The sequence below is a fragment of the Leopardus geoffroyi genome, chromosome D1, assembly GCF_018350155.1.
Source record: "Leopardus geoffroyi isolate Oge1 chromosome D1, O.geoffroyi_Oge1_pat1.0, whole genome shotgun sequence".
NCBI classification, from domain to species: domain Eukaryota; kingdom Metazoa; phylum Chordata; class Mammalia; order Carnivora; family Felidae; genus Leopardus; species Leopardus geoffroyi.
The window spans coordinates 38,607,283-38,621,844 of NC_059329.1; the positions used below are offsets into that span (position 1 = coordinate 38,607,283).

The 14,562-nt window shown below is 38.8% G+C and overlaps 1 protein-coding gene across 1 annotated transcript in view; it reads left to right on the top strand.

Annotated features, from left to right (window-relative positions):
* The window catches only part of SESN3 (sestrin 3), a 72,670-nt gene extending 58,493 nt beyond the window's left edge, over positions 1–14,177 (top strand). Inside the window, exons 7-10 of the mRNA XM_045483566.1 lie at positions 930–1,048; positions 1,874–2,064; positions 4,844–4,988; positions 6,317–14,177. Of these exons, the coding sequence (XP_045339522.1) occupies positions 930–1,048; positions 1,874–2,064; positions 4,844–4,988; positions 6,317–6,403 (542 nt within the window). The 3' untranslated portion in view covers positions 6,404–14,177. The remainder of the gene's footprint in view (positions 1–929; positions 1,049–1,873; positions 2,065–4,843; positions 4,989–6,316) is intronic.
* The last annotated feature ends 385 nt before the right edge of the window (positions 14,178–14,562 follow it).

Below are 14,562 nucleotides of genomic sequence, written 5' to 3' on the forward strand. Positions count from 1 at the left end.
CTGGTTTGTGAGTTCGAGCCCCACATCAGGCTCCATGCTCATGGTGTGGAGCTTGCTTGGGATTCTCTCTTGCTTCTCTCTCTCTCTCTCTCTGTCTCTCTGTCTCAAAATAAATAAACTTTAAAAAATGAAATAAAATTTTTCAGTGGTAGATTTTTACTCTTATCAAGTATGCAGAAGCCAGCTGTCTTAAAGATTCTTGTAGTCTATCTTCCTGAATGCCACGTTTATAATATTTTAATCACAATCTCATCAACACATTGTTTACTTCCTATGATGCATGCAAGCTTTTTTTTATCTCCACATGCACAGGAAAGCACACATACGTTAGGTGTAAAACTCAGTGAATTTTCCCAAACTGAATCTTCCTATTTTAGCACCCAAGTCAACTAAGAATTATAACAGTGGTACCCAAAAAGGCCACTTTCCTCCCTGCTGAGTTCCCTTCCCAGGCCCTCTCCATAAATGCCGGCTGGTGAGCTAATCATGAACTACACTGCACTAATTTTTTACCACGAACACATCCAGATGAAACACCATCAAATTTTAACAAAATCTACCTTAACTTTAAGCTCCACTGAAGTGGTCTTTTCCCTTCACCTCCTCTCTTTCCCTCCTCATCCCGCGTTGAGTTCAAATAACGTTTAAGCTTTATACTCCGTTTAGATGCGCTAGTAAAACCAGTGTATTGATCCTTTGCCACTGCTGCTTAGATATTTCAGTGTAGTCATTTTCTCGCCCAGACAACTACACTTAACATGCTGATTGCCTCTGTTTTGGTAATGAAATTGTATTCAAAACTTAAGCCGTAAAGTCAATATTGTCACTTCAGAAATCCATGGAAAAGCTAAAAAGTGGAGGGAAATGGAACAGTTGCATTGATCTGTGTACAGTTTCCTTTATACTGGAATGTTCATTGTTGCCCTTAGATTTTGAAGATGACATGATTATAACATCTGATGTCTCCCGATACATTGAAGACCCTGGTTTTGGGTATGAGGACTTTGCCAGACGAGGAGAAGAGCATTTGCCAACATTCCGAGCTCAGGTAGAAGATGCCTTTCATTCAGAGGAACTAGAGAATAAATACTGTCCTCTAACTGTGAAATGTTGAAATGTAAATCCATTGACTTCTAAAGAAATTAATGGTCATTTTGATAGAGTCCGTAAATCCTTTTACGTAACCTTGTTTTTAGCCTAGTCTAATGTGATCTCCCAGTAGACAGCTTATTATTTTATTATTTCTATGTTTCCCCCTCTAAGAAAGCAAAAGGAATCTGTCTTATTCAGTTACTTGCATTATTACATGGTAATTGTATAATGTTCATACCATTTTTTTTTTTCTTGGAGAGGAGCAGGGAGGAAATCAAGCGATTAAAGTTCCATTTATAATAAAATGGCATTTGGTAATAAGATCACCCACCGGTAGCTCTGGGCTCAAGCACCACCCTACTCCCACCCCTACAAAACGGAGCCACCATAGCGATATGGCTCCTAACAAGAGTGTAAGTTTGAATTAAGACAGACTCCTTGGCACTTGTCCACGTGATCTGCTGACTGTGTCACTGAGCAGCTTTGGTCACGTAGGAATATTCCAGCATTCTGGAAAGTGTTCTTCCAGATAAGGGTGTCGTTTGCATCCTACCTGACTACAGGAGGTGGCCAGAGTTCATCCCAACATGTCAAACCGTGGTCCCCACTGAGGAGGCACTCTCGTCTACAGACCGACGTGAAAGGTTCTTCGTAAAGCTATCAACTTAGAGTTAGAGTTGAAATACGTTCACGTACTTGCTTCAGTAATTATATTTAATAAAAATAGACCGTGTAAATGGAGAGTGACCATTTTGCAACTGGATACAACTTCTCCTTTTAGGACTATACCTGGGAAAATCATGGGTTCTCCCTGGTGAACAGACTTTATTCTGACATTGGACACCTTCTTGATGAGAAGTTTCGCATGGTCTACAATCTCACCTATAACACTATGGCCACCCACGAGGACGTTGACACCACCATGCTGCGCAGAGCTTTATTCAACTATGTTCACTGTATGTTTGGAATCAGGTATGTTCGTTGTCAAGACAGTTTGGAACATTTCTAAATGAAAATTCTGGCCTGAGCCTCGCTTCTGTCTTCTTCGACGCTATATAGTACTAGGGAGAGAATATTACCTGTGGACTTCTGATTTTTAAAAATTCCTTCCATTTTAGAGAAGAACATTTTTCTTTGTTTAACTGTGGGGAATCTTAGCATGTACCTGTAAATACAATAATAAGAATTTATTGAGGCGGGAAAAAAATCAGTAATCATCGGGGGATAGGATGGGCTCAGACTCATTTTAAGAATCCTTCCTGTAAGAATCAGGGAGTTAAAAAACCATCTATTATGTCCCTTTAGCTCACTGTCATAAATGTTGGTTTGTTTGTTTATTTTTAAAAGAATAGTAATTAGGGTCTAAATAAAAGTAGGATAGATTGTGTCCTGATAAAGATCATCGGAGAACACTGAAATGAAACCACAGTCAATATAAATTAATGGCCTCTAACTTTAGAAAATTGGCATTGAGAGAACAGTGAGTACATGAGCGAATGAGATTGAATGGTCTAATCAGGAAAGCTTTTTTGGGAGAATGTGCCTTTTTGAGCTGGGTTTTGAAGGCGTTTATGGAGATAGATTTGCAAAAAGAGAAGATTCGCCGTCATGAATACATTCAACTTGACTCTACTGTATCCTTTCTGATATAGTATCAGAAAACCTTTATGGAATGGAATTAGAATGCAATTTGTTGAGCAAAGTATCTTCTGTAGTTTTAATTTACAGAAATTTTCCTGAAACATCTAAGAGTAAAGCATTCCACCTAGAAGACACTATTGTGATGGTAAATAATAACTGTGCTCTTTGCTCATTTACCAGTCCAGACAATAAATTATCACAGAACCATCACATTTTGAAACACACACATTCTATCTACCTAATTAAGAAAAATAAATACTAACAATTTAATTCAATTATGATAAATTGTATTCAAGACACTAAATAACATATGTTATGGTGATTATATTTACCTGTTGGATACTACCCAAAAAAGCTCAGATAAAAATCTTTGAATACTTATGTTTAACTAAGCATATTTTGGGGTTAAAAATGAACTGAAAACATAGAAGAGAAATCCCACAACCTCCCACTATTGCCTTTACCCTCCTGTCTGCCTCTGTGTCCCTTTACTCTGCTGTCTCCTCCCTCGTATTATGGATGAACTGTCCCCCTGTGCACTTGGGCACAAAATCTCATCTCCTCTCATTTAGGATCCCTATTCTAGGATAAAGGAGATGTGGTATATACATACAATGGAATATTACTCAGCCATAAAAAATAATCAGATCTTGCCATTTGTGACAACAGGGATAGACTTAGAGGGTATGATGCTAAGTGAAATAAGTCAGAGAGAGACAAATACCATATGATTTCACTTATATGTGGAATCTAAAAAACAAAGCAAAGAAACAGAAACGGACAGTTAAAGAGAACAAACTGATGGTGGGAGGGGGGCGGGTGTGTGTGTGTGTGTGTGTGTGTGGAGGGAAGGCCAGAATTGGTGAAGGGAATCAAGAGGTAAAACTTAAAGTTATAAAATAAGTAAGTCATGATGATGTAATGTTCAGCACAAGGAATCCAGTCAGTAAGATTGTAATAACTTTGTATGGTAGCAGATGGTAACTACATTTGTGGTGAGCATTTTGTAAAATACATTAATGTTGAATCACTGTGTCATACACCTATAACCAATACAGTTGGTTGTCAACTGTAATTAAAAGTAAAACTTCAGGGTGCCTGGGTGGCTCAGACAGTTGAGCGTCTGACTTCAGCTCAGGTCATGATCTCGCGGTTCGTGGGTTCAAGCCCTACGTTGGGCTCTGTGCTGACAGCTCGGAGCCTGGAGCCTGCTTCGGATTCTGTGTCTCCCTCTCTCTCTGCTCCCCCGCTCACACTCTGTCTCTCTCTCTCTCTCAGAAACAAGTAAACATTAAAACAAACAAAAAAAAAAAAGTAAAAATTCTTCCTTCTCTCTCCTGCAAAATCAACTTTACCCTGTTTATTGGATCGTTCCCGTTAGTATGTAAACAATGCTGTTCCTTCTCTGATCTTTAAAAACAAAATCCTTTCTTCATCCTACTTTTCCTTCTGGCTGCTGCATCCTTTTCCTGCTCCCAGGCGCCGCACATCTGTCACCATCTTCTCATCCCCCATTCCCTGTTGAATGCACTAAGGTACTATACCAGAGAAACCACTTTTGGTGAGGTTCCCGGTGATCTCTGGACGGCTGCTCCCAGTGCTGGGTGCTCAGCTCCTATCTGATCCGATCAGCCGGCGGCATCTGACACAGTGGATTAACTCCCTCCGCCTTGGAACCCTGGCTCCTGCCTTGGGGCTTTACATGTGCCCTGTTCCTCCTAGCCTTTGCTCAGATGTCAGCCACCCTACCTAAAATCAGCAGCTCCTCCTACCATAGGCTCCAATTTCCTTTTCTCTCCGAAGCGGTTAGCACCACCTGACATATTATGTGCTTGTCTTTTTTTTTTCCCCTCTTTTCTCTCCAATAGGATTTCAGTTCCATGAGACCAAGGATTTTTTTGTTCAGTCTGTTCATCAGTGTATCACCAGTATCTAGAAGAGGACACGCAAAGCGCACGGCACATAAGAGGCACTCAGTGAATATCTGTTAGAACAGTTAGTTGATGAGCTGTTGGCATTTAACCGCTAGACCATAAACCTCTCTTGAGGCAAATCGAGAAACCAGAAGTTTGATTTTGTCATTATAAAACTGTTGTCCTCCTGCTCGTAGGTATGATGACTATGATTACGGAGAAGTTAATCAACTACTTGAACGAAGCCTGAAGGTTTACATAAAGACAGTGACCTGCTATCCTGAGAGAACTACCAAGCGCATGTATGATAGTTACTGGCGTCAGTTCAAGCACTCAGAAAAGGTGCGTTGCATGACTGCACGTTCTGTGTGCCTTAGACACGTGTCCACTATCATTAGGAAGGACTGTGAAAAATTGCACGTGGAAGTGTTAATACAAGTTCGAGCCCCATGTTAGACTCTCTGTGCTCCAGCTCAGAGCCTGGAACCTGCTTCAGATTCTGTGTCTCCCTCTCTCTCTGCCCCTCCCCTGCTCGTGCTCTGTCTCTCAATAATAAATAAGCGTTAAAAAAAAATAAAAAAAAAAAAAAGAATATTTCTTTGGATGAAATACATAGGAATCATTATGTAAGATCTAATAAATGTTAAGGATCTTTACCAACGTTGTAGTAGAAGAACTGGCCTTAAATCCTAGATCGTTTTGACCTTGTAAGTCCAAGAATCTTCCATTTACACCACAGGTTCCCAGCTTTTGAGAGTAAGAAAATCCACTTAGGGTCCTAATATTCACTAATTAACTCTGTGGCCTTGACAGAAAATGTTATGGCCTCCATACCTAATGGATTTTATGAAGTCTTTGGGCCAGTCACACATACGATAAATAACCCATTTTACTGCCTGCATCTCTTCTTGACAGATCTTTATGCCCTATTTATATGTTTGCATTACTTTACTGGGTTGTATCTAGAAATTCCCTTTATTCGTCAAGAGACTATCCCTAACCCGTAGAACATTATCAAAATAAATGCAATATCAAAACACATTTCTTTGTAGTCTATTTTGAAAAATGCATTTGGTATTAATTTTAATCTATCAGCTAATGTGTGTCTCCCCCAACACTTAGGGGCTTGTATCCGAAAGACTCCAGGGAAGGTACACATATCTAACAAGGACCAGACAGTAATTGCAAACTGCTGTAAGCTTCAGGTTTTCGCTTCCGTACCTTTCCAAGTATACAGGAAGAAATGTTCTTAAAAGCTTTCCGCGGACTGAACATAGGCTCTGAGAAATGTAGAGCTGATTTTTAGCCACATACAACTGGAAGAAGAGAAATTGCAATTTATTAAAAAATTGAAAAATATGTGATTTCGTAATCCAGAAGATTGATTGGCTTTATACACATCGTGTACATTCTGACATAATGCTTGGTACTTTCAAGACTTTTAGAGGTCATTTTTGCCACTCACAAGATCCCTTTCTCTTTTATAGACACGGTTTTGTTATGAGCGTTCCATCATTTACACGCGTAGATATGCCGAGGCATGTGTGTTTGTACGTGGGTCTGTGTACACAGGACAAACCCTTGTGAATGTCTGTTAAAAAAAAAAAAAAAAAGGAAGTTTTTCCAGTTGTTTGTAATGGTCACTAAGTTGCTAACGTTGTCGTTTGTAGGTTCACGTAAATTTGCTTTTAATGGAAGCACGGATGCAAGCTGAACTTCTTTATGCCCTTCGTGCCATAACTCGGCATTTGACCTGAAGCATCACCCAGCGAAAACGTCGTATGTGTGTAAAGACCTTTTCACACAAGAACATACATCAGAAGCTGTTTGTGATGGGCATCAAAAGTTATTCAATTCTCTAGTGTCAAAGTTTAGCCGTTCTCTTTGGCGGCTGTAATGTGCAATGATGTGTTTTATTTTTCTTGATGCTTAACATTACTAACAATTGCAAAAATAATACTGAGGAGCACTACTTTGCATTGTTTTATAGTTGGAGTTTTGGATACTGATCATAAATCACGAACCTGGTTTATTAATGCTTAACTTCAGCGCTTTTGGGTTTGTATGTATGTGTATTCTTTTATTTCCTTCTTTCTTTTTTTTTATTATTATTATTTTTTTTTTTTTTTTTTTGGAATAAGGAAAAGCGCTTACAATCTGCTCAAGTGATTGTTTTTCAGATATTGGAATTCAGCAAAGAATGACCTCTTCTGGCCATTCTAAACTTTTAACGTTGTGTCCTAAATCTGGTGGAGGAGAAGCATGCGCTGTTGAACTAAGCTGCTCACAGGACACATATCTGTGTCCCCAGGAGATTATTTGTCAGGCACTGTTTGTGGTTTTTGTTTGTTTGTTTGTTTTTGTTTTTTGGGTTTTTTTTTTTTTTTTTTTTTACTGCTATTGGCGATAACGTGAAATGTGATACAGCCATTGTCCATAATTTAATGTGAAATTAATCATGATGAATTCTATAGCATGCTACTGAAATGCCAAATTCAGCTCTTTTCTTTCTCTTCTGAAACAGAAGTTTCCGTTTTCCATATCAGATGTATATATTAAAAGCAGAATTATGCACAATCCTTTCTATCACTAACAGTCCTCCTCAGTCATGTAAGTCATCAGCGCTCACAGAGCTGCTCACCGCTCATTCAGTTGGCACACGCAAGCCTGTACCCACACAAGACTGACCAAAAAAGTTTCTTTGCACGTTTTTGTTTTCTCATAGCGTTTTCTATATCGCAGTAAGCAGAGGAAGGTTAATATACTTGTATTTTTTCCTGGTAGCTTTTAGAACTTCTTTCCCATGATTTTTCTTCTAATAGGCTGAGGAGTTGAATATTCAGAGGTAACAATTGTGTTTCTATGCATTAATGTGATTGAACAGCAACAACAACAACAAAAAAAGTGCAATATGTCGGGAAAAAAATACTCAGCTGAACTTTCCCCCCATTATGTCATTGCAGAAGTGTCCTTGTAAACAGAGCCATAAAGAAATTTTGTTCAAATTTCTTTATTGCACAAGGCTTTTGCCTTACTGGGGTTGAACAATATTGTTTTCCTAATGCCAAAGCACCCCCTTCCCCAGAAAAAAAAAAAAAAATCTCTTTGGACAACTGGTTTAAAAAAGCTATCAAGTCTTAGGGGAGGAAGAAGCATCCAAAAAGTCACATTTTTGCATCGGTTTGTGTTGCCTGATTAGACTATCCTTACAGAGCACAACATTATGTGTTTCTAGCTTTAATTTGTATTGTGTTAATGAACCAGTGAAGTGCCTAAGAGATGCTTACAACTATCCAGTAGGACACGACCACACTGCTTAAACACTTTTTGGTTAACTAAGGGTGACTTGAATTTTCACAAATCTGCTAATTTTTTAAAAACAACTCCATTTTCTCATGGTAAATAATAGAGTCAAAATTCTCCATTAGAGTTCCCACAAAGATTTCGTCGAAGACTGACTTATTTGTTGTATAGGACTTTTTCTCTCATGAAAGAATCTTGGGTTTTGTTAAGTCATTTTCCCCTTCCGTTCACTATCCTTTTCTGGTACAATACATTAGGTTGCTTTCTTTTATAGAGTTTGTCCCAGATAAGAAAATAGCAAGATGACTGTAAACCTACTAACACAAGGTGGTTCTGCATTTTTAGATTCCAGGATCTCATTTGAAATCTTCCACGTGAGGAAAAAATTACTAATATTTTTTAAGACAGGGTGGTTTATTTAAAGATATCATTCAGAGAATTCATGCCAGATCTCTTCTGTTTATTGCATATGCCATATGTTGACTTCATTCGGCATCACATCATGTAGAAATGTCTGTTAACTGCAAGGAAAAGTATTTAGGAAAATGATAAAACACGGACGATAACATCAATGCATAGTTGACGTCCCTGACCTTAGAACTTTCGAGTTGAGGATATCTTTTACTCTTGACGTTTTTTTATTTTGTTTTTTAACTACTATCCTTTCAGTTAATAACCCTGTATTATTGTGCAGGTGACCTGTATTACAGGATAAAAAAGGATCTTTATAAAATGGAAAAGAAGGAGAAATTCTCACAGAAAAACCATTATGAGCTTTAGACCAAAAGGGGAAACAAGGTGTAAGTAACGAAAATGGCCACTTAGTTTTTGTCTTTTTTTTTTTTTTTTTTTACCCCAGAAATGGAAGTAGTTGGAGTTTGGGTTTTGGAAATATTAGTGCCTTTACTAGATCTCTTTTCTAGCGGAGTTTCTTTTTAGCTCAGCATTGCTCTACTCATCAGTAATCAGGAACGTAAATTGACTTGGAACTATAAACAAAAACAAAACAATGTATTTATGAACCTCAGTGACCCAGCCTAGAAAAATTGACTTCCGAAGGTGCTGGGGCACCTGCTGAGACGCAGCACGCACAACATGAGTACCATTTTACAGCAAGGTTGCTGTGAACTTTCTCTCATGCAGACTTGAAATTCTGATGCGGTTTTCCAGGGTGGTATTTTTTCAGAGTATTGAATTTACTATGTAGTAATTTATAGTATAGCTTTTTATATTAAAATGTGATATTTTTCAAAGAGATATCTGGTTCAATTAGTGTAACGATACGATTATACGATACGCTAACCTCCACCTTGGGGCTCACATTGTGCCAAACTTAAATGTGCAAGTGTACTTGGAAAAACAGCACATGTGACTGTGAACTCTCTAACTTCGTTGCTTATTACGTTGAAATTAGTCTAACAAGCCACTGATAATCTGCCTGGTTGATGTCTATTTACTTCCTGGCTTCCCTTGTAATTCTTAATTTCTCAGATCACCTTAGGAAATACCTAAATAAAGACTCTCCCACCTGAACGTCAATCTGATCTGTAAACCGATCCCTTGACTGTGGGGTTGGCCAGGCAGCTGGCCCCCTGGATCCTTCAGCTTCGGTCTCCTCAGACGGATCCTTGATAATCAGAGGAAACGAGGCTTGCTGAGATGAGACCACTCATTACCTTCTTTACCTTTTTGAACCAAGTATGTTGTCTCAGTCTCAGGAAGAATCTGTGTCCCATCCGGGGTACTTTTACAATAAAAGATGGCTAATGTGGGATCCGGGCCATGGCCTTGGCCTTTAGTGATGGCTTTAAACCCAAACAATGGCAGAGCAACACAGGGCTGTTTTCAAACAGAAAACTCAGTGGAAGCTTTATATTAAAATCATATTTGAACCAGAGCCCCTATGTTAATTGTTAGGAAGTCCCCTAAGGATTTTAAATTCTTCTAAAAACTACATCACATTATTCTACAGCAGCTTTTTCCTTTTCCACCTTACAGAGTTTTGTTTTGTTTTTTTTAATCCAAAATCCTAGATTCTTAGGCCGCAGCAAAATAAAATGATCAGCAAACAATCAAAGATCTATACTTAAGAATAGTTCACCACTTTAGTGCAGAGTGCATGCATGTGTGAAGGTAAGATTCTTTTAAACTCGTAAATCCGGTTCATCGGGGACAAAAATTAATTTCAGTGCATGTTATAAGAATGATTTGCACTGTGATAGTAAAATGAGGTTTTTGTTTTGTGTTGTGTTTTGAAGACAATTCTAAATCATCCCTCTGGAAAGCAAGACCTTAAACTCTTCTCTTTACCTAATGGACTTTTTCTTCTTTTATGCAAATAGACGGTCTTGCATGGAGTAAAAAGTATGCAACAGTAACGTTGTATAAATAGTATATGAAATTTTCTTAGTAGTATAATGCAACAGCACCCTGAAAGACACGGGGCCCCACAGTTCGGATCGAGTGTTAAGTCACCTAATTTGTATAATCAGAACCTATTCTCGGTGGCCGTCATTTTAATCTGTTTCCCTATCGTATCCCTCCGGAGACAGAGAATCAAATGACGTCGTCTTTCCTCAGAGCAGTACTGTAACATGAATGTATCCCTCTCAGTCCACAGAACTGCAACGCCCCCCTGTGTGTGGAGCCTACGTCCACGCTGATTTGGCTTAGTTAGTAGTGTCTGCTCAGGTGAGAAGTAGAACAAACATCGCTGGGGTGAAACGGATCCTAGAGGTGGAGGCAGAGCCCTGTGAGGAAGGAGAAGGTTTTCAGTGAACGTGTGGAACGTTCCGGTGTGGCCATCCTCAGCATCGTGCGCCTGATATTAAGGAACATTCCCATGTGGGAGTTCCTATCTGCATTCAGTCCACCCTTTCCTGCCTGCTTTCTTCCCCCCAAGTGCCTCAACCTCCACATGCTCGCCATCTTCCCCTTCCCTCAGCCCATCTTGGTCTGAAGGCCTCTTCACAATCCAAACCAAACATCACCAGCCACCTGCTGATAGTCACCAGCATTTCCTTTTCTGAGTTCCTTTTTCTCCACCCGTTAAGAATAGGACTTTGTCCCCGCTCCTCTACATCCCCCAGTCATCCAGCGACATGTCGGCTAACCTTCTCCATAGACACCCTAGCAGATATTATGCAGCACCGAGTGTAATCCTGTCCATCCCATACTCGAATACCCTTTCCCGGCTGCCTCTACCTCATCCCCAAAGAGCCTATAAATTCAGAGTATCCAACCTTTTCATGGATTCACTCTCTGTTGTTCAGTAATGCTACTTCCATATTTTAATAAATCTTAGAAGATTTTTGCCTTCTATCAAAGTAGAAGTCTTTATATTTATACACGATACAGAAATGGAACTATTTCTACCATGCAGAATTTAGCATTTAGCAGGCCTGTAAAGTGATTGATTGAGTTACCACCCTAACCTGGATCTATATTAGGTAATAAATACTGGTGTTAGTCCAAGTTATTTGAATGTAAATGAACAATTCTCTAGCAATCCAGACTGATGTGTAACCCCTCGGGGAAACAGGCAATTTCTGGCATATCCATGGGTGTCGTTACTTGGGCCTTGAAACACGCTTCTAAGAGAAGGACGTATGATAAAGAGTGTTGAGGTGGTCCCATTGGATCACAGAAGCCCATTTGATATATAACATAGATAAAATACCACACAATTGGGTACACAAGGGTTTTTGAACAAGCTTTCCTGGATTAGACTAGGCTTCTAGCCCCCATTCCTACCTTGTGTTCTCCACGGGGGAGAAAAGTACTATGGGGTGAAAAGGGAATGCACTGACTTTGTAGTCTTTATTCCCCTGGCTGCAGTTCGGGTATATCCAGACTGTCCTTAAGGAACAGTGTACAGAAGAAGCAACAACACAGTTCTTCCTCTCCAGCCAGTGTGCACCCTGTTCATGGCTGACGACTCTGTCCGGTTTCTAACACGGGGCATGTTCATCTACAGATGGCTGGCTGACCCGGTGATGAACCACCCTGTTTGGAAGTGTAGATTAATACAATCTGTGGTGGCATTTGAATGCTTTACGTTCCATTCGTGAACAACCCAACCTGACGGCAGAGTCTCATAGATGCCTTTAAGGTTCCCAGGAGTGAATCGATGCCTCATTGAGAAGTGACACTTAATAATGGAGACCGAAGGGATGGTTCTCGCAAAATCGTATGTCGTGAAGGGTTCATTCTAGCTTAAATTAATTCTGGCTGCACCACCATGAAGTACAGAACTAACAAAGAAAAAATACAGGGGTGGGGGAAGAAAGAATATCTGATTTTTTTCAGTGCTTGTGGAAATCTTTGAGGTAACGATATGCATACTATGAAATAGCCTTTAGAACAAACACCCCATTTTACTTCTAGCTTATAGGACAACATCAAACATTAGTGAGTCTAAGTACGATAAATATAATTTTTGGTATATAAATTTTGCTAAAACAGTCTATTTTCTTGCACCCCTCAGCTTAACCTCTTAGAAATGAATGTATAATTTCCACAGAAAGATTATCAAAGGGAGAGAGAATCTCTGGTATGTAATGCTAAAGTATTGTTCATGAATTCTGATTAGCTAAGTGTATGCACTATGACATTTAGCAGATATCTTTCTTAATCAGTCTTTACAGATTTTCCACTGACTTCCAAATCTTATAAGGAAGGACCCAAAGGTAGGATGAAGGAAACCTATCAGTTGGGTAGCCAAGTCATTTCCTTTGTAACATTGAGAGAGTATTTTCTCCTTTCTGAATTTCACTGGTTCTCTAAAATAAAAGGTAAGAGTTCACTGGTACCCTTGTTCATCAAGGCAAGTGATCCAAACTCTCTATCTCGTGCACATATTTTCTTTGCATCCGCATATCTTCTCTGGAAAGAAAATACGATTTTTCCCTTCCTCTTTCTCTTCATATGTACTCTTTTCAACTCAAAATAAGACAGACACAGGAAGCAAATCAAGCCAGTTCGGCATCATCTCCATGCTAATAGAATAGTCCCATCCACATGCACAGTTTGAGCAAGGTTAAAAAGAACCTTGTCAGGTCAACTCGGAACATGGCCTTGCTTCTTGGATTAGCTCCTTCGAACCTGAAAATAACTTTCCTGGTCATGGAAGAACTGGATGTATCCTTTAGCTTATGAAATAGGATTTGAACTTGAAATCTTTTTTTTTTTTTTTTTAAATCCTGATTCTGCAGGGCAGCTACATAATGAATGTATATATTAAGACTTTGTAGCTGAATTGCACATGAAATCAGATTGCCAACTTCTTGACTTTCAATTTTAGACATCATTTTATCCTTAAGTTGTGAGCGATATATGTAGCATGCTGTGAAACGTCTATTATAGTTCTTTAATTCATCAGTATTAATACAGAATTATCTTTTGCGTTCCTTGGTACTTTTTATTCAGTGTAATCAGAAGCTGTGATGTTTTGCCTTTGTAGTCCTGTGCTTTGTTACTGTAATTTTTTTTTTTTTTTACGAAGCACGTGACTTTGGACTAATGTGAGGCAGATGACATGATCTTTAAGACTGCTATATATATCAGTCTCTTACTATATAAGGTTTTCAATTAGAATAAGCTTTTATCAAATAGATCATTGATGCAATTTAGGATTCACGCAGTTTTCAGCGTCCAATGGCGGTCTTATATTTATAGTTTCAATTCTGAAGATAGCAAACTTGATAAACAGCCACTTTAAACTTGTTCTGGCAAACCAGACCCTGCTCTAGATGTAGTAGTCTAAGGTAGTTAACCATATAAGCCTTTTCAACTATTATGCCCTCCACAGAGTCAGCAGTTAAGGAGATTATAGAACCCATGAAAGCTTTTTGTATGTATAAGTAGGTTTTATTTTTCTTATGTTGCTGATTTTACAATTCTGACTAAAGCTGACCTGAATGGATCAGTTTATGTGTAATATTCTAGTGCTTTAATGGCTTTTTTTTTTTTTTTTGGAGGGATGGGTAATATTATTTGAACAGATGCAGAAGGAACTGTTAGTGAGTCAAGACAAACACATTTGAAATAAAGGAACTGTGTATTAACATGTTAACAATTCATAACTGCACTTTTTATGACATTTTGAAAATCTATTTATAGGTACAGAACAATGGGTTTTGTTAAACTGTATCACATTTATACTTGCAGAAATTTATTTCATTGTTATTAGTAGGAATTTTATTGGTTCAATAAAATTGGCAAAACTGATCCCTGATTATTTGCTTTTATGTATTTACATTTTTATTGGAGTAGCATTCTTGCGTAGGTTTGTTTCTGCTCAATTATTGAGACATGCGTTCGGAAAGACATCACAACAGTAAGTCGTTTTTTCCCAGAATTCCTGACCCAAAGATTTCTGGTGACAGTTCTTATTAAATTATCACTTGATATTGTATTAATGGAATATTGCAATAGCGTTAAGTTGTGCAAAATATATAAATCCTGTTACCTTTTTAAATGTCATTTGTGAGGGGCACCTGGGTGGCTCATTCAGCTGAGCGTCTGATTTCCGCTCAGCTCACGATCTCCCGGTTCAGGAGTTCAAGCCCCATCAGGCTCATTGCTGTCAGTGCGGAGCCCGCTTCAGATCCTC